General features: G+C 40.7%; 2 protein-coding genes across 2 annotated transcripts in view; one reads left to right on the forward strand and one right to left on the reverse strand.

Moving 5' to 3' along the window:
* The window catches only part of igfbp3 (insulin-like growth factor binding protein 3), a 29,478-nt gene extending 24,980 nt beyond the window's left edge, over positions 1-4,498 (forward strand). The window contains exon 4 of the mRNA XM_074668115.1: positions 2,112-4,498. Within this exon, the coding sequence (XP_074524216.1) occupies positions 2,112-2,237 (126 nt within the window). The 3' untranslated portion in view covers positions 2,238-4,498. The remainder of the gene's footprint in view (positions 1-2,111) is intronic.
* A 6,351-nt stretch (positions 4,499-10,849) lies between these two features.
* igfbp1a (insulin-like growth factor binding protein 1a) lies at positions 10,850-13,382 on the reverse strand. The gene is made up of 4 exons (XM_074669130.1): positions 12,849-13,382; positions 12,578-12,747; positions 12,170-12,298; positions 10,850-12,010 (listed from the first exon to the last, which is right to left on the reverse strand). Exons 1-4 carry the CDS (start codon positions 13,228-13,230, stop codon positions 11,900-11,902), a joined length of 792 nt encoding a protein of 263 aa, XP_074525231.1. The 5' UTR covers positions 13,231-13,382; the 3' UTR covers positions 10,850-11,899.
* Positions 13,383-19,138: the final 5,756 nt, after the last annotated feature.

Raw genomic sequence — 19,138 nt, forward strand, 5'->3', positions numbered from 1 at the left:
TACTTTGAGAGATATGACTCTGTCCTTCCTGTGCAGTGAATTTTTTGAAGAGGTACCATGTAACTTCGCATTTCCAATGCATTAACGAGGTGTATGGTTAGCATTACCTAGCCGAATGCTATTAGCCACTGTTAATGTTGTAGCCTCTTTAGTGTACAGTTGTAGCTTCAGTCTTAAGTTGTCTCTGGTGACAACATCCCATCATTTGCTCTATAGCACCACCTAGACCCACTCAAATGACTCTAGTGGCCAGTAGGAATGTCGAAGAGAGATCAAACCAGTGTTTAAATGTTTGAACAGGAAGCAAACAATGTTCCTTTTCAAAATAAAATTATGCCACATTTTTTCCCTTTCTACAAAAAGTATCTCCTCTACAACCATAAATGCTATCGGCTTGAAATTTGCTGAGATGACAGAGTGGACCCTGCTTTACAAAGGTTTTTATGGAAGTTGCTGTCTTGGAAGCTGTTTTTGAATGACGAGCCCCCAAAGTTGGTGAACACCCAAGAAGCCCTCTCAACTCCCTCCATTAGAATGAATGGGAGAGCACAATCCAGCTCCATGCAAGCTGACGCATTTTGGCCTCTACACAAAAAAGTAAAATTCATACAGTTTAAAAAAATGACACAGATGGATTTCTGACAATATTTCCTACAAAAATATCTTATTTCTAGAGACAGTTGGTGAAAATTGTGGCATCTATAAGGAGTTGTTTGCAAAACTTTTGACAATTTTACTCCTCACTCTGCAGCAGTTGGTGATGATGTCACACACTCATTAGAAGTTCAGTGTAGCTGGTCATGTGACTCACTGAAGGCAGGAAAATGCTCTTCTTCTGACACATGTACATCATTAAGGGATGAAACGTTGACAGAGGAGGTGAAACTGCAGGCGTGATTGACTGGCATAGGGTACAAGTGACAGCTAGGACTCGTCTTTTCCTGCTAGAATGTGGATTACAAATCAACTGTAACACATAAAAAAAACATTTTTCTACCTCTTCCAAATTTTAAAAGGTATGCAGTTTTATGATACTAAGGAAAGTTTTCACAACATCTCTTCAAAAAATAGCATTTCTTATCAGCACAGTGTGAACCAAGAGGTTTCCTTGGTGAAAGAGACACTATTCTCCGCTGTGCTGCTTTCATAGTTCAATACAGAAGTGGGAAAGCTTATTTTGTTTTTTCTTTTTTTGTAATGGGCGATTATGGTAAAATTCTGAACTATTTCACAGAATTTAAAGAAAGATAGTTGCAAAGGACGGTCTTAAACAGTCCTTAAAAGCTTCCTTGAACCCAGCATCCCTTTGTTTACAGCTAGCCATGTTAATACACTGTACAGAAAGGGTAGAGTCATATCTCTCAAAGTACCTACATTTCCTGAAGGCAACATCACTGGGAAAGGCTCTGAGCCTTCTTGGCTATGCTGTCACTCACAATTCCATACCTTTTTTAGGAAAGACCACACCCCCCCACGCCAGTACAGGGCCAAAAGTTTAAATCCAGGAAAAAAGAATCTAAAAACCCCAAAAAGAAGTTTGGAATCCAATACAAAAATTAAATCTGTTTAAAAAAAAAAAAAGAAATTGTACCTAAAAAAAATCAACACATAATATGTTGTAATATATTTAAGAGCAAAAAACAAAAATAAATAATTTGCTATAAAAAAAAATATTTAAGAGCTGAATCAAAAATATTAGATTATTTAGATTATTATTATTTAGATTTTTTTATTATTTTTAATTTTTTCAGGATCAGACTTTTAAGTTTCAGTTTCAATTTTTTTTATTTTCAAATGTATGCTTTTATTTTATTTTTTTGACAAAAGATTTAAGAGCTGAATCAAAAATATTAGACTATTTAGATTATTATTGATATAGATTTTTTTTTTGGTATAGTTTTTTTTTTTCAGGATCAGACTTTTTATAAGTTATTTATTAATATTATTATATAAAACTTATTATAATTTTTTTTTCAAATTAACAAAACTTTTGGCCTTGATTTGGCTCTATAGTGCCACCTGCGATCCTGACATCTGCTTATCTTTGAAAGTGTTTGATAAAAAGCAAACAAGCAGCACTAATTTGACTTTCTCTTCCCTTTTTTTCACAGTGCCGTCCGTCCAAAGGAAGGAGGCGGGGCTACTGCTGGTGTGTGGACAAATACGGGCAGTCTCTCCCCGGGTACGACGGCAGGGAGCGGGGCGAGACGCAGTGCTACAACCTGGAGAGCAAATGAGAGGACAGAGGGAAGACGTGGGGGGAGGGCGGGGGAGGAAGAAAAGAGTCCACTTTGCTCTTGCATGTAGTTTTGTGTAAACATTTGGAGGGGCTCTGATCTTTGATTTCAGGCCCCGTTTCTGTCAGAGCGTTAGAGAGAACGAGGGGGAGGGAAAGGGAAAGGGGGACTGGCCGAGCCTCCTGTCCATCACAGCTATCTGTCCCACACTTAGGGAACCTCTATCCTTTCTTTAAAAAAAAACAAATAAGCTGAAAGCTGCGAGAGACGGGGAGAAAGAGAGAATCCTACCAGCTGCACTATTCTTTAAGAGGGAGAGGAAGGAGGGACTTTTCCACTCACTTTAAAGAGGACTTGTTTGTGACTGTGACCCGAAAAAAAGAAAACGAAAAAAAAAAACACACCACCACCGTTTCTATTGTGTGTCTGTCTGTGAGTCTGTGTGTGTGTCTTAATGTGTGAGCACCTGCATAACATACGTGTGCACAGCTGCATGTCTGTGCGAGATGGCATGCAAGATGGTGTGCGCCTTCCCAAAAGTGTTTATTTGTGTAAATAGTGTGTGTGTCACTAAGCTCAGCGTAGAGATGTCTGCCGCCCCTCCCCGGCCCTGCTCCATTAAACAATGCAGAAAAATAAACACTCTCCGGCTCAGGGTCCATTTTGAAGTGAAGGATTATGGGATAGCAGGGCTTTGACTTCTTATCCAGGGCCATCCTTGCTGCCTGTCTCGCCCTGTCATTGTGGGGGGGGAGTGGAGGCAAAGCGTGCAGTTACAGTGCCTTACAAACAGATCTGTCCACACCTCCCTTCACGCTCTGCAGCGTCCTGGAAATTCAGCTTTTCTCGAATCAAACACTCGACCTCAGGAAGCGTCAAGCGCGGCTTTAACTTCCACTTTTGTTGAAAACAGCAGATACATTAGCTTGGATTTGCAACAGTGGCAGAATATTTGAAGTACATCTGCAGCAACTGCTCAAGCATAATTCACCTCTGTTTGTTTTCCAGTTTGGTCATCTTATTGGCAGAACAGTGATTGAATTAATGATGGATTATGGTAACTGTGCTGAAAGTATCGCCTGGATTAAACCCTCTGAAAAATCTTGTGAGCTCATTTTAGGATGCTTACTGAAGCTAGCATACAAAAAATGGAGTCACTATGTTCCTGTGCAAGAGTTATAAAAATACCGGCCAATTGCAAAAGTTTGATGCATCTTGAATGTCATCTTTTACAACCTGTATGCATGTTCAGTCTTTACACAAACGGGACTGTTAGTTCACGTGTACCATTATGGAATAGCTCATTTGGCTGTTGTGTTAGCGCTATGCACGACTTCCAAAAAATTAGCTTATTAACTAGTTGCACCGGCAACATGTGTCGGGGGAACTTCCTGGAAGCTCCAATCAAACAATTGATTCAACCGCTGAATATCCATTCTTTTTGCATATTTTGTCTTACATGGGAGCTCAACTTCCGCCATTTTTGAAACAGCCTAACGTGTGGTACCTCCAATAAGGGACCATTTACACGACAACAGTTTTAGGGTGAAAGCTTAAGTTTTTTTGCTTTTTGGCCTTGCGTTTGCACAGAAATTAAGTTTTAGCTTACCTAATATGCAAACTTTTGAAACAGCTGCCACAGTGGAATTTTTCTGAAACGCTGCTGCCACTGTTGCCGTGGAAACCAGTACACCAGATGATTGGCCTAACTCTACTTCAGTGGAGCTCTACTAAAAGCAGCTCCTGGACAAGACAGTTATAGCCCCAACTACAGGCCTGGCATACTTACAACAGTATTTCCAGTCCTTTGGTGTTTCTGTGTAAATGCACTTTTTTTTTTCTGTGTTTTAGCGTTTTCTGATGAAATGCTGTCATGTAAACGAGGCATAAATCTGATGCCCCATGCAAACCACTGATCCATTTAAAAAAAAAAAAAAAGAAAATTCACCTTAAGTACAAATGGTCCGTTCCCATCGCTAATGGCTGGACGTACATACAGGCTCTGTGCACAGCAAAGAAGTTAGCATTGGTGTTGATGTTTTGAAGCAACCAATGTCCCATTTATTTAACTCTCATGTATTTAATTACAACTTGTCTCAATTCAAGAAAAATATCAGAAAAAAGTCAAAAGTTAGCATGTGATCACAAAGCCTGCTGGTGTGACGTAATGACATCAAATGGGTTGGCTAGATGCGACTAACGTTAGCAGAGGTAGCACCACCATCTGTGCTTGTTGCAGATTTTAAGCGGAATTAAATTAACTAAACGCATACATACAATTTCACTCTTCATTTTCTAGTTTAAAATACATTAAAAAAATGCGCCAGGCAAAGAAATGCTGTACATTGTCTGTGACCGTTTATATCCATGTGGTAGAGCTAGCTTAAAATCCTCAGTATGCTACGGGCTCACATCCTTTGAGGTTTGTCTGTCACAACAAAAAAAAAAAACATTTAGCATTGTTAGCTGTTTGTTTTGCTAGCTTTTTCTTGATGACAATAGCTAAAAGCATTAACAAATCAAGGCTTTTTTTTGGTAACTCTCCAACAGCTTTACAAATTTCAGCTGTTGCTGTTGGCAATAGCTGCTAAGCCAGTTAGCATTATGCATTCAAACCAACTCTGCGTCTGATAAAACTGTCCCGATCAAAACCTTTTGGGACCAGACAAGTCTACCGGAGGAAAAAGAAGTGAAAAAGAGTCAAAGAGTAGTATTGGTTTCATCAGCGTATGAAATAAACAAACTGCAACAGGTGGATTATGCTACAGCGATAGTTTGGGAGTATTCATGGATATTTTGATGCTAATCCAAGCTAACGTCAGCTGCTGCTCTCACCGGAGAGTGAGTTAAAGTTTCTCAGAGACGCTTCTTAAGCTAACCCGAGGGGAGTGTTCAGTAGAGAAAAGCTAGCTTTTTGGAATGCTAATATGCTAAGTATTGAGTTTAGTTAGCTTAGTTAGCTCAGTTAGCTCAGTCTTCGTCCCTCCTCAGCTCTAGCCTGCTCTCTGGTGTCCCGTGTCCTTCACGTCCTCCCCGCCGTCTAACACCCCGTCCCTGTCTGCGTGCCTGACCCCCTCACTAACCCGAGCTGTCGTCCTCCTCGCTCCTCCTCCGGTCCTCTTCCTGTCAGGGGTGCATCCTGGTGTAGTCTTGTCTGAACGGGGCGGTACAGCCCGGTGTGACCGGCCCGCCCCGGCCACAGGTGCCAGCTGCCCCTATTGCTTCAAGCACAAGCACTTAAAGCACTTTAGCTGCGCCGCTACTCGTCAATGCATGCAGTTAAAGACAATTGGACCTATCTGCATCTGCATACCTTTCCTCAGAGGTAACGCCAGATGAAACAGTGCGATACTGTAAGAAAACAATAATAACCCCGTGAGGAGAGAAAAGAGAGAAAGCTACACCAGGACTTCTGACAGCACAGCAAGCGAACACCCCTCAGAAAATTTTCCATTCAATGCAACTATTTTCTTTTTTTTTTTCTTTTCGTTGTTGTTGTTTTTGTTTCTTTGAAAAATGCTTGTATGATCGTATGCCAACAAATCTCCACAAGGTGGACACAGCACCAAATATGCATTCACACAAGTGGTAGGGGGTCTGAGGGAGGAGGCAGCTTCCTGCCCCGATGCTCTCCCACATCCTGTGTAAAGACTTGAACAGTGGAGAGAGTGCCGACTAAGAATGCTTGCCCAGTAGCTTGGTAGCATGAAATCGGCTGTACACTTCCTTTGATAGACAGCAGCAACTTACAACCAGCCTGTTGGTGCTACACCCCATCTACTCAAAGACTTGATGTAAAGGGAGGAACATACGTACAAATATGTCTAAGCTATTCCCTCCTGAATATTTGTAAGTGTGTCTTTTTATATATACTATATATATTATTATTATTTCCTGGCCAGCTATGTGTCTGACTAGACATCATGTACAGTACTTAAAAATGAAAATTATTTATCTAAGAAAGAAATATAAGCTGATCCAAACTAGGTTTTCTTATGAACAATTCAGTGACTCACCGATTGCACAGCAAAGTCTCTATGATTCAGTGTATTTTGGGGAATATAATCACTAATGAATGTTTTATTTTTTAATGAATCTGTTCCTTCTGTTGCTCAGCAGTGTCATTTTGAAGCTCACAGCACCCAGCAGGCCCCGTTTCAGCCTCGGCGGGGCTTCAAATCTGTGTCAGTCAGTCGCTCAGGTCTCTGGTCATTTCAGTCCACTGCTTCTCGCAGGAACAGTGAACCTCTCACCTCTCAGTCCGTCACTTCTCTCCATGCACACCACGCCATCCCGCCTCAGTCTGTCAGTGCACAGCCACACTCACACTTCTGTAATGTCACTTTTTGATATTTTTTTTTTCCCTGCTGGTCACGATAAGAATCTCTCTGTTCACGGGTAAAAATGTATTTTGTTTCCTTCTCAAGTTTATCCTTCAAAGAGTTTTTTTTTTTTTTTTGATTCATGATACTAAACTAGAAATCACACAGCTATTATTTTCTCTGAGAAAGGAAATGATTTTGATTCAAAGTATAATTTGTATTTAATGTCTTTTTTTAAATAAAAAAAGAGAACACATTTTAAAGAACCCTGTCTCTGTCTGTTTTCTGAGGTGTTGGTGTCAGAGCGGTTCATCCACTCGGCTTCACGTCTGCAGGACGTGGAAAGCTGTTTGGGCAAAAAGTTTGTATTAGTGATTTCAACCATATTTCAGCTCTACTAGTACCACATTTTAGAGTACATGTACTCAATTTTGGTTTACAAGTGTATGTGTAGACTGTACTAGCTAAGCAAGAAGTGCCAATTGGGCTGGGACGATAACTTTTCTCATGATTCGATTTTATTACAATTTTTTTTTTGAGTGCTGATTAGATTAAATTGCAGTTCTTTTATATTATTGAGTCTTGTGATTTTCAGGTTAATTGAAAAAAAGTTAGTTGATGATGATAATGTCTGCAGACTGTATCAGGAGCCATATTTCCATAAAATCCATATCACATGAGTCAGTCAGAAATATTTCACGCTCTGCAGGGGAAAAGTGGAAACTTTTTTCCGATCCAGTTTTTAAACGAGGACTGAAATGAAGAATCTAAATTCAGAAAGAAAGAAAAGAAAACAAATTTTTGGCAAAGACTCCCAATTTTCAAATTGTCAAACAAAAAAATCCAGATAAAGTTAGCTTAATATGCCCATAAGGAGGTGGGACAAAATTCAGGCTTCCCATTGGCTTTTGAAAATATACCAACCAATCAGAGTTCTGTATTTGTTTAGAATCCCTCCTACTTCATTTGCATTAGTTCTACTATATCTTGTGATGACTCTTTTGGTTTTACTAGTAGTACTAGAAGACTACAAACAGTCGACTGGTACAACTAGTAAGACTTTTTAATTTAACCCCTTGATGCCTGTTGTTGCAAATTTGCGACATACCCTGTCAGGTCTTGATGCAGCTGAAACGACCTTTGTATCTCATTATTACCTGTTGATTTATGTTCTACACAAACCCCAGATCGTATCAGATCCACTGTGTTACAATATATTGATCAGGGGATGAACTTCTCATATCTATATATATAATCTAACTAAGTTAAGTAGTGGAAATAGTAAACCCCAAATTTTGTCTCACTAGTTAGGGCTTTTGGAGCAGAAGTGTGTGAGTAGACCTTACTAGGAAAGCAAAGTTGTCTACTCTACTACATACTGCTTGTGAATGTAGTATGTAGCAGGCACTACATACTACATACTACATACTACCTACTGCTTTTGCATGTAGTATGTAGTGTGTAGTGTATGACTGTTCTGTTGGGTCTGTTCTGTAGTATACTACTCTGGTTTCCTTTTCAGAAGCGTTGCTACAGATGATGTTTTGGTTTCTTTTTGCCTTAATTATAAATGTACAAAACGATCTATAGCCAGATCTTGGCCTTTCAGTTATTTTGTTAATCACATCACACAGAATCATCATACTTGAGTTCTAATCTTACACCAAAAGTTATATCGTTTACTGAAAGTAAATCTGCAGCTGATGGAAAAACCACTTCCATAAAATCCATGTATGGTTTAAAAAGTGAATTATTGGTTTGTATGGGCTGTAAATGAGTTTGTAGAAGTAAATACCTCTTTTATAACAGGAAGTGACGAGATATACAGGTGTTTCTTTGCATCACTTCACTTCTACCTCACTGACCGTCTAACGTTAGTGTTGTTGTATTGTAGTTGTAATGCCAACTCATTCCGGTAGATGGCGGTAATTCACCAAAACCTGCCACCTGCATAGACAAACAGCATTACCGCCATGTGTTGTAGTCTGGTCTGTTGCATACTGAGAAATTTTCCTGGATTAGTAGGACATCCAGGGAGCCGAGAAAAATAGTAGACACTGCTAGTGTAATAGGTGGTTTGGAAAATAGCCTTAGAAAATGTTACTAGTAAAAACTCAAAGCTGTACTACTAGTTACACATAACTGTCTACTAGGATACAACTTTGCTTTACTAGTAAGGTCTACTTTCACATCAGTGCACCAAAACCTTTGCTAGTGGAACAAAATTTTGGTTTACTATTACTGCTAGTTGACGCAAAATCTCTCAGTATAAGTGGCCGCTTACACTTTCCATGTATCATAAGCTGTGAGAGCAGTAACATTAACCACAGTTGAATAAAAGACAAAAATCTAAAGTCTTTCCCAAAATCATTCTCTAGCCGAATTGAGTCGTAACTTTTCTACCAACAGGCTAAAAATTGCCAAACTTTGCTCATTTTTTTAAAGACAGGGCATGTAGCAATAACAAAACGAGTGTAAAGTTACAAAGTTTTATAACATTTCTCTTCAAAACCAGTCTCAAAAAGAAAAAAAAAAATCTTTTTAAAGAAAAGTTTGAGGTGTGCCTGCCAGAAAGTGGGTGGGCCTGGGACCCTTGGGCCCACCCATGACGCCACCCCTGGCTTATAAGGCTTACTCGTACACGTGTACAAGTGTTTTTGTCTTATTTTCAGTAGAAAGTGCCTTTTTAGACTTGATATGAGCCACATTCACCCGATTAGTCCAGAAAAATGTCTTATTTCAAGTTATTTTAAGACAAAAAATGGGGTCTGAATTAATCTGCCAATCGAACAAGAGAAAATTTGCTTGTTTTAAGAAAATTTTGTGGTTTTAAGAATAATTTCGAGCAATTTTTTCTTGTTCCATTGGGAGATTTTTTTCACTTTTTTTCCCAAGCAATTCAGACCTCATTTTTGTCTTTAAATAACTTGAAATAAGACTTTTTTTTTTTGGACTGAGCAGTTGGATGTGGCTCAAATCAAGTGTAATAAGACAATTTTTACTTAGAACAAAACAAATAAATCATAAGATTTCTTTTTTTTGCAGTGTAGAACTAGTGAACATTTTTTGGTCTTCTACTGGTACCAGTGACACTTTTTGCTTCACTGGTATTTGAATTTGAATTTTATTTATTTGATAGGGACGATGAAGTTTAATATTGTTCACGACAAAGCATGAATCTGACGTGCTGCACAGAGTTTACAGCGAGTGCTAACTTCCAATTCTGTTTCCTACACTGCAAAAACTGAAATCTTATCAAGTGTTTTTGTCTTATTTTCAGTAGAAAATTCCTTTTTAGACTCAATATGAGCCAAATTCACATGACCAATCCAGAAAAATGTCTTGTTTAAAGTTATTTAAGGACAAAAATGAGGTCTGAATCGCTCGTAACCAGTAAAAAAAATCTGCCAATGGAACAAGAGAAAAGTTATTTGTATTAAGACATTGTTCTAGTTTCATGGAAATTTTCAAGCAAATTTTTTTCTTGTCCCATTGGCAGATTTTTTTACTGGTTACAAGCGATTCAAACCTCATTTTTGTACTCTGATAACTTGAAACAAGACATTTTTCTGGATTGATAAGTTGAATGTGGCTCATATCGAGTATAATAAGACGATTTTTGCTTAAAAAAAAAAGACAAAAACACTTGATAAGATTTCAGTTTTTTGCAGTGTAGTTGGGCTTTTGAGTGACTAGAGACACTTTTTGCTTTACAAGTGAAGTCTACACATGCTCTAGTAAACCAGAATTGAGTGCAAGTACTCTAAAATCGAGCACTAGTGAAGCTGAACCATGGTTGATATCACTGACGTGCTCTAACGGCTTTCCACAGCAGGCGATCAGGGCACACGTCCGCTCCTGGTGGAGGCCTTTGGATGCAATCAGGCTCCCCTCAGTCTTGGAATGTGTCAATAAGGATAAAGCAAAGGTTCAATTTGTAAAAAGAATAAAAATAAATCTGGTGGTGCCAGGCAGGCTGGCAGTGGGCACGAGAGGTTGAGGCGAATTCCTGTGCCCTGACCAAGGCAAACAGAGAGCGGGTCAAAAGGCAGCGCTGAGCTGGACGTCTAAAGTTAGACCAGGAGCTCCACTTTAGATCAGCGCGATAACACCGCTCACAAACACGCCTAATATAGAAAAATGTGGTCCAGGAGTGCATCTATACACAGACTTTCATAATCATCCTGCTGGGGATGTTGTGATCGTTACATTTTCCCACCTATGGATGTTTTTCTTCCAATGGAGCACGCCTGAGGTGACAGAGAGGCCGGGGCGCATAGCTGAGGTTAATGTTTTTATTAAATATATCACCTTTTTTTCTTACATTACATCTCAATTACAAAAGTGTACATACACACAAGAGTGAGCAGTTAGTCACTTTGGAATAGACTCACATAAACATTTTTCTCTCTCCAACAGCAGCATGTGGATGGAGGCGAGCCGCAGGGTTCACTGCGGGACTCGCTCGTTGTGGTCATGTGTTCTCGGCCAGAGAGGACAGCGACACGCGTAAAGTAAAACAGCAAGTCTTTTTCTTTTTTTCTGACGCATACATCAACACAACTGACAGCAGACACATAAATATCGGAGGTAGGTTAATGTAGAAATACCCGTCTGAGAGGCGGCGCGGAGATGCGCCGGCCCGTCATGCTATCTGCAACCCCATGGGATCATGGGAAGTGTTTTCTGAGACTGTTGTAAAGATTCCTAACTGAGTTTTGCATTCTGATCATGTGTCACACCAGTTAAAAAAAAAAAAAAGAATTATAACAAAAACAGACAAAAAATGGCAGCAATGTGAAAAAGAATCATAAAAACAACATTTAGAAAATCTTCTAAATGACATTTGGTCACTCAGTGCTTCTTGTTCTTGCTTGGTTTCGTCACAAACCAAACCTCCAGACAACTCCTTAAGGGTAGAGCGAGCTCAACTCAGCAGTGGAGTTCCTCAGGGCCATATATACACTTTATACACCCATAAAAATAATAATATAATAACAATAAGGCAAAAAAAATGATATAAATACTCATGAAATAATTACAAATAACACATAAAATGAATAAAATGGAAATAAATAAGGCTGAAGAGTAAAAGTAAATGCATCAATATTAAAAAATCTCCTTTTCAGAAAACAAAAATAGATTTTTTCTCTTTGGGACGGGTGTTTGGAGAAGGGGGGAAGGGGTGGCTGGGACCAGCAGTCCCTCAATGACAGTGTACCTGAATTAAACACCACCATGGACGAGATCAATAAATAAACAGCTTTCAAAATAAAGAGAAACAGTGGCTTTCTTCTTCTTCTTCTCTTCCTGTGAGATCTGCATCAGTGGTTGGTCTCTTTAAGGGCACTCGGCGTCTGCTGGGAGGTCAGTCGAGCCTAAAATCTTCTTCCCGTTCCAGGAGTTGACGCACCAGCATCGACCCCGCTGTCCGTCCAGGGAGGACTCACACTGCAAAGAAACACACACACACACACGTCATTAAACTGCTTTCATTTTCATCCACTGTGTCACACACATGTACGGGCTTGCAAATTGGTGACATCACACCGGAAACACTCCCAACCTCTTCCCCCGCACACAGCATTTAAGTGAGGACAGGACACACACCTGTTTGGGTTTGTAGAGCCCGTGTTTGTCACAGTTAGGGAGGTAGAATCTGGTTAACCTGTCTCCTAGTTTCTGCTGAGATTTGGCGATTTTGTCCAAAGCTCTCTGCAGCTCGATGTGACAGGGACCCTGAGGGAAAAAAAACACAGGAAGGAAAGGGTTAAAAGTGAGCTCTGTGCCAAATAATCATCAACAGAGCTTTGTCATCTTCAAGCATGCATATAAAACTTGTAATAACAAGCATCCCTGTCATTCAGCAGCATCTCCCCTCCTCACGCAGCACACGCGCGCCCCCCTGTGGTGAACTAACCCTCTCTTTAAATCTCCAAAAAACTTTTAGCAACATATCACACACTGAGGGTTTCGGTGAATGCGCACAGAAAGAGGCAGGATATGTGTGTTTCTCACCTGTTCGATGACTTTCTTGCGGTTGGCGATGAGTTTGGCTTTCATGCTTTCCTGAGCGTCCGCAGCAGCCCGCGGGTCGTAGGGCTTACTGTGCCCGGGGAGGTAGTGATTGGAGCCGAGGTCCGAGATGATGGCAGCGTTCTCCATCTCCGCGTCCGGCTCTCCCTGATCTGAAGGAGGAGAAATGAATGAGTGTGAAGCAGGAACGAGAGGAAACACTCGTGTTTAAGTGTTTTTGGAGAGGTGTGGGGATGTGGAAACCAGGCCTTACCTTGTGTCTGGGGCTCCGGGGTGGCTGTGGGCTCTGTGCTCTCCGTGCACACAGCCTGTCCCCGGGTGAGGGAGTGCAGCGGCCGGGGGTCGCCGGGTCTCGGGGTGCACCTCAGTCCGGAGCCGCACGGCGCCGTGTAGATCCCGCACAGCTCCCCAGCAGTCAGAGCGCAGGCGAGGCAGCATCCACAGCCGGGCTCGCGGAGCACCTCTGCACAGCCGGGCGCCACCGCTGGACACTGGCTCTGCTTCTCCGGAGTACACTGGGCGCATCGGATCGGCTCTGGCCCCACCACCGGGGACCCTAACGTGCCTGTGGCCAGCAAGGAGCACACCGCTGCCAACACGACGTGCTGCAAATATAATCCACCCGTGGCCAACATAGTGAGCTGGATGAAGATAGAGTAAAATGTGGAGCAAGGTAGAAGGAGGAATCAAAGGTGAACGCGGGATTCCGGGTCTTGCTCAGTTGTCTCTTTCCTTTGATTTGGGGAAAATGTCTAACTGTGCGTTGCGCGCAGCCGTATTTATAGCCGGCTCCTCTGTGAGTGTTTGACGCATCGGCCTTATGAATGATTTCTGGAAAGAAGGTGTGATAATAGGATGGGCTCTGATTGGCCCGCCTATGTCCGGCCAGGCTGCTCATTTGAATACAACACGTCAATATTTATGTTGGAACAGGCCGTGCCTGCACGTATCACTGACCAGTGACGACACCAGCGTTTGATGTTGCAATCAGGACCCCCTATTTCTCACCCTCGTGCTACACTAAACTACTTTACTTCACTCTGCCGGCTTACAGCAGCAGCAGCAGCACAGAGGCCGGGCTGGAGTCTTTGCGGCTGATTTCAGAAGTTGTAATAAAAATAAGTTCGCACAGCGGCGCTCTGGAGCTGAAGTTAATCAATTTCACATTTCACTCTCTTCCTTGTTTTTCCTGACTCAAATGAGCAGCTCATTTCCAGGACAGTGCTTCCTATTCATGAGGGCTTTCTAATTATTTGTCTTCTTACACAACTTTGGGGAACACTAATAATGAGCGCACACCCACGCTCCGTGCGTGCGTGCGTGCGTGCGTGCGCGCAGCGTGGTCGTGCTGGGAAAGCTCTGACATGACATGAAAAGCTCTTCGTGCATCGCAGAGAAAGGAAGAGAGGGAGATAATAAACCAGAGATTCAGAAATAGCTGCGCAAATGCGGGTCACCCTTTACGCCGTGTGGGTCTGTGGGGATCCAAACTCCGGAATGTGATCTTTCTCTGTCCCAAAAAGCGCGCGCACTGGAGCCCACTGCTTTGGGCCCAGTCCAGGAGATGTCCAGTACATGTTTCCTGGGACAATAATAGAGCAAAGCTTTGATCCGGGTCTGCGCTAACATGGCCTCAGACACGTCCCGAGCCCCGCGCTCTTGGCTCACCATCGCGCACAGAACAGGAACAGCTAGACACGCAGACTCGTGGGTTCCTTCAGCATGTTTGGAGCTGCCACCTCCTTTCCACGCAGAGAGGAGATTTAATGGTGGTTGAAGGTGTTGATGCTCCTCACGTTTTTTTTATGACTTGCAAAACATTTGGTGTCCTGCTGAATCTGTCTGCAGGCGTTCAGGTTTTACACTTTCACTGCAGATAAATGGACATTACCAAAAAGTTCATCAGCATCAGTTAACACACTTTAATCTGTCTACAAACAAACAGAATCAGCTTTTTTTTTACTCCCCTCATCCCACCCCCCTCACTCATCCATTTTCATGTTAATGGATGAATTCATTAACTCATTTGTAGACTTTTTTTTCTGATGCAATGGGCTGCATTGTGTGACCGGGTGGGTCCATGCAATTGCTTGATAGGATTGCATCATCTGTCAACTGGTGTTAACAGATTTGTATTCCTCAAAGCTGCGGGCTAAATAAAGCTTTCAGTGTAATCTGATGTGGCGTGTTTCCTCGACCCACTGCCCCCACACGGCATGCAGGCGTCTTCATCGCTGTGTCAAGGTGTATTCTGTCAGATCACACAGGTTCAATCAGTGCACGCCCAGCAGGTTGGGATCAGTAGCAGCAGAGCCGGCCCTGACCAATTTAAAGCATCAATAACAATTTTTACATACTTTAATAAAACTATCATACAGCGCTACGCTTTGGTGACTTTATTTTTATGAAAGACAAACAAGCAAATAAACACTTTAATCAAATTTAAATGAATACAAAATAATAATAAAAAACAATAAAATATCTGGAACTGAAATACAAAGATTTATACATACAAATTGAAGATTTGAAAATATGTATGTCACAGGAACCTATAACAGAATACAATAAATAAGAAATCAAGTTAGTCACATATTTCAGTCAAGTTAGCAGGGGCGTAGCTACAATTAGGCAAACACAGGCATTCCTAGGGGCCCCCAAAGCATCTCTTAAAAACTGATTTATGAAGTTCTCTTCAATTGAAAGCATTTCTTTTTTCTAAATCTTACTTCACATGCTTCAAAATCCATCAAAAGGCTTCATCTTTAATGATGGTTTTGGGTCCTCCCCCTCCCTTCGTATTCAATGGACTATTCCATGTTACAACACATCTGAACATTTGATTCAGGAAGAAAATGGTAAAAAACACTTTTTTCCTCAATTTTTTTCTTATTTCCAACCAAGTCTGAAATAAAACCAATGTTGTTCTGAGATCTGAGATAAACATATCAGACTTTTAGGATTTTAAGGACTTTATCTAGCCCAGGAAACAGGATCATTTTCTCTAAATCAAACTTTTTGAGTTGGTGATAAACATTATTGTACAAAATATCTTTTTTTGGAAACATAACTCACTGGACAGGGGGTCAAATAAAAATACATTAACTTTAAAATAATAGTACCAAAAAGTATGATAACTGTAAATATTACCTCTTTCAGTAGATTTATTTCCAGTTTTATGTTGTGCTTGATATTTACATATTTTTTCTTTACTAAATTATTTTTTCCATATTTACCTATTGTAATGTTTTTCACTTCATACTTTCTTGTTTGTTGCTGTTACTCTGTAAATTCCCCACTGTGGGACAAATAAGCTGTCAATTGACCATAAAAGATTTCAAATCCAGGACAAAGTGGACTAAATGATCTATTCACTTTTTTCAAACTCAAACTAAAGTACAGAACTTGAGGAAATGCATTTAGTTGTGTTAAGTTACCATGTACAAGATTAGCACTGTCTCATGCCTTGATTCTGGGAAAGAGACAATGGACCCAGGGAAGGCCAGTCTAGCTCTGAGGAAGATGAGTTACAAGGACATGGAGGGCCCCATTGACTGGGTTTGCCTTGGGCCCCCAAGCGACTAAACACGCTTTAATACAACATTTGTATTTGAAATCAGCCAAATGTCAGCTTATTAAGTGCCCAGTGATGCTAATAAGAAGCAGTTAGCTAATGATACCTGCCTCTCAAAAGAAAACCTGTAATTCTATACCTGTTTTTTTATCTAAACGTATAAAAATATTTGTTTACCTGATTAAAAAGTAGTGAAAATCACTGACGTTAACTTTATTAGAAGTTAGGACTTACACAGTCAAACCATAACAAGCTAGCATAACTGCGAGTAAAACCTCTAAATAACATTGCGCACATACCTCTGTCTTTTTAGCGTTTCTCCTCCTCCTCTCTTCTTCTCTTTCACCCCTGGTCTCCTGAAGGCTTTGGCTTTTGTGACATGATACCAGGGGCGTATGTAGTGGTTTGGGGGCCCAAGGCAAACCCAGTCAATGGGGCCCTCCATGTCCTTGTAACTCCTCTTCCTCAGAGCTAGACTGGCCTTCCCTGGGTCCACTGTCTCTTTCCCAGAATCAAGGCATGAGACAGTGCTAATCTTGTTCAAGGTAACTAAACGCAACTAAATGTATTTCCTCAAGTTCTGTCCTTTAGTTTGATGTAGAGAAAAATGAACACATAATTTAGTCCACTTTGTCCTGGATTTGAAATCTTTTATGGTCAATTGACAGCTTATTAGTCCCACAGTGGGGAATTTACAGAGTAACAGTAACAAACAAGAAAGTATGAAGTGAAAAACATTACAATAGGTAAATATGGAAAAAATAATTAGTAAAGAAAAAATATGCAAATATCAAGAACAACATAAAACTGGAAAAAAATCTACTGAAAGAGGTGATATTTACAGTTACCATACTTTTTGGTACAATAATTTAAAGTTAATGTATTTTTATTTGACCCCCTGTCCAGTGAGTTATGTATCCAAAAAAGAGATTTTGAACAATAATGTTTATCACCAACTCAAGAAGTGTGATTTTGAGAAAATTATTCTGTTTCCTGGGCTAGATAAAGTCCTTAAAATCCTAAAAGTCTGATATGTTTATCTCAGATCTCAGAGCAACATTGTTTTTATTTCTGACTTGGTTGAAAATAAGAAAAAAAAAATGGGGAAAAAAATGTTTTTTTACCACTTTCTTCCTGAATCAAATTTTCAGATGTGTTGTAACATGGAATAGCTCATTGAATACGAAGGGAGGGGGAGTACCCAAAACCATCATTAAAGATTAAGCCCTTTGATGGATTTTGAAGCATGTGAAGTAAGATTCGGAAAAAAGAAATGCTTTCAATTGAAGAGAACTTCATAAATCAGTTTTTAAGAGATGCTTTGGGGGCCCCTGGGAATCTTGGGGCCCCAGGCAACTGCCTGTGTTTGCCTAATTGTAGCTACGCCCCTGCATGATACATGTTATTTAGTGTACTGTTGATCAGAATCATTTAAGCAGCATGCGCCCTTCAGGGTCAAGCCGAGTGCAGGAAAATAGAGCTTTTTTAGGTTATTGTCATGTTGTGCAGGATTCTTTTGCAACATTACTGAATTTAAGTCTGGAAATTCTTTTATACAAAAAAAGGAAGCTGCGCTGCCCATGATTGCCCATGCCACGGCCCAGCCCTGAGTAGCAGAGAGGGGTAATAATATTTCTAGCTTATTTTTTTCTGTAACTCAGAGGAAAAAGTTGCTCTTTACTTTCATCTGGAAGCTTATTTCATATCTGACTTATCAGTTTAAAGATATCAAACCTGCCAATTCAACAATCCACCAGAAATTAAAGCAGGAACAGATACGAGGGCCAGCTAAGATCAGTTACTCCTGGATTAAACGCGATATCAAAACAATGCATCAAAAATGGGATTAAGGAAAGGGTTAATCCAAAATTACAAATGCATGCTGTCATCTTTTCTAATACAGTCACAAATCACACAGATGTGGCAACAAAGCTCTTGAAAATCTACAGTAATAGAAAGAAAAGAAAGGGAAACCTTCCTGCCATCTATCCACAACCCACAGACTGGCTTGTGATCATCTTTAAAGAGTGTAAACTGCAGCTACAACAGATTGCAACAGAAATTGATGCTTGTAGCCACAACTGTGCTAAGCAAAGTGATGCTAATTCATCAGCAAAGAAAGTAGCTAGTGGCTGTCCTAGAAGTCGCTAAATGATTTCATTACCTAAATGGACTTTCTTCTGTCTATTCTTTTTTTAATTGCAAAATTATCCGGTTTTGTGGTTGGCAAAAGAGACCCAAAACAGACACGAGCATGCGCAATTAATTTGCATGCTGTTGACTGCTCTGGCTGCAGCTGAGAGGAGTACTGCGAGTAAAGAGGACTCGTCCTCCTGTGGGTGCTTTGGAACAAGAGTGGAGTCCATGGTAGCACCCACTGCTTGTTGAGAAAAGTAAGATTGATGCAGGTTTTCACGTCAGAGTCTTCAAAGTCCAGAAAAAAGTTGCTAGATTTGTTGCTAGAGGGGTCTGAAAGATTTCGCCCAGTTAGAAACACTAGCTAGGTGTCATGCATGTTAAGTGGCAGAGCCCTGCAGAAACAGCCTTTACTTAGTAGTATATTTAAAGAATCCAAAGCTTTTGTTGGACGAGATCAGAAAAACAGAGACGAGAAACCGTCCACATGAGGCACCAAAACTGAAAAAAAAAAGTTCCTTCTGGTCACAAGACTGTGTCTGTCCTGGACAACAGACCTCTGGAATCTGTGACCTACGTGAGTCCTGTGTTCTTGGCCCGAGCATGAGCTTGTAGTGACTGACCCACCTTTGGGAAAACATGGAGGAAACGGAGCTCCTTCGGAGCGTGCTATTAATAAACCATGTGAAGCATGCAGCTCTTACACTTTGTCCTAACGGATGTGCAAATGTTTGTTGTCTCTGATTCTCACTGAGCAGGAAACTAGTCCTGCATGCACAAATAATAACAGTTTACAGACAATAATAATCATTCATCACTTTATCAAACTTTTTTTT

Source organism: Halichoeres trimaculatus, unplaced genomic scaffold (genome assembly GCF_033239565.1).
Source record: "Halichoeres trimaculatus isolate MK-OKI-2021-1 unplaced genomic scaffold, fHalTri1.1 fHalTri1_scaffold_4, whole genome shotgun sequence".
Taxonomy (NCBI): Eukaryota; Metazoa; Chordata; class Actinopteri; order Labriformes; family Labridae; genus Halichoeres; species Halichoeres trimaculatus.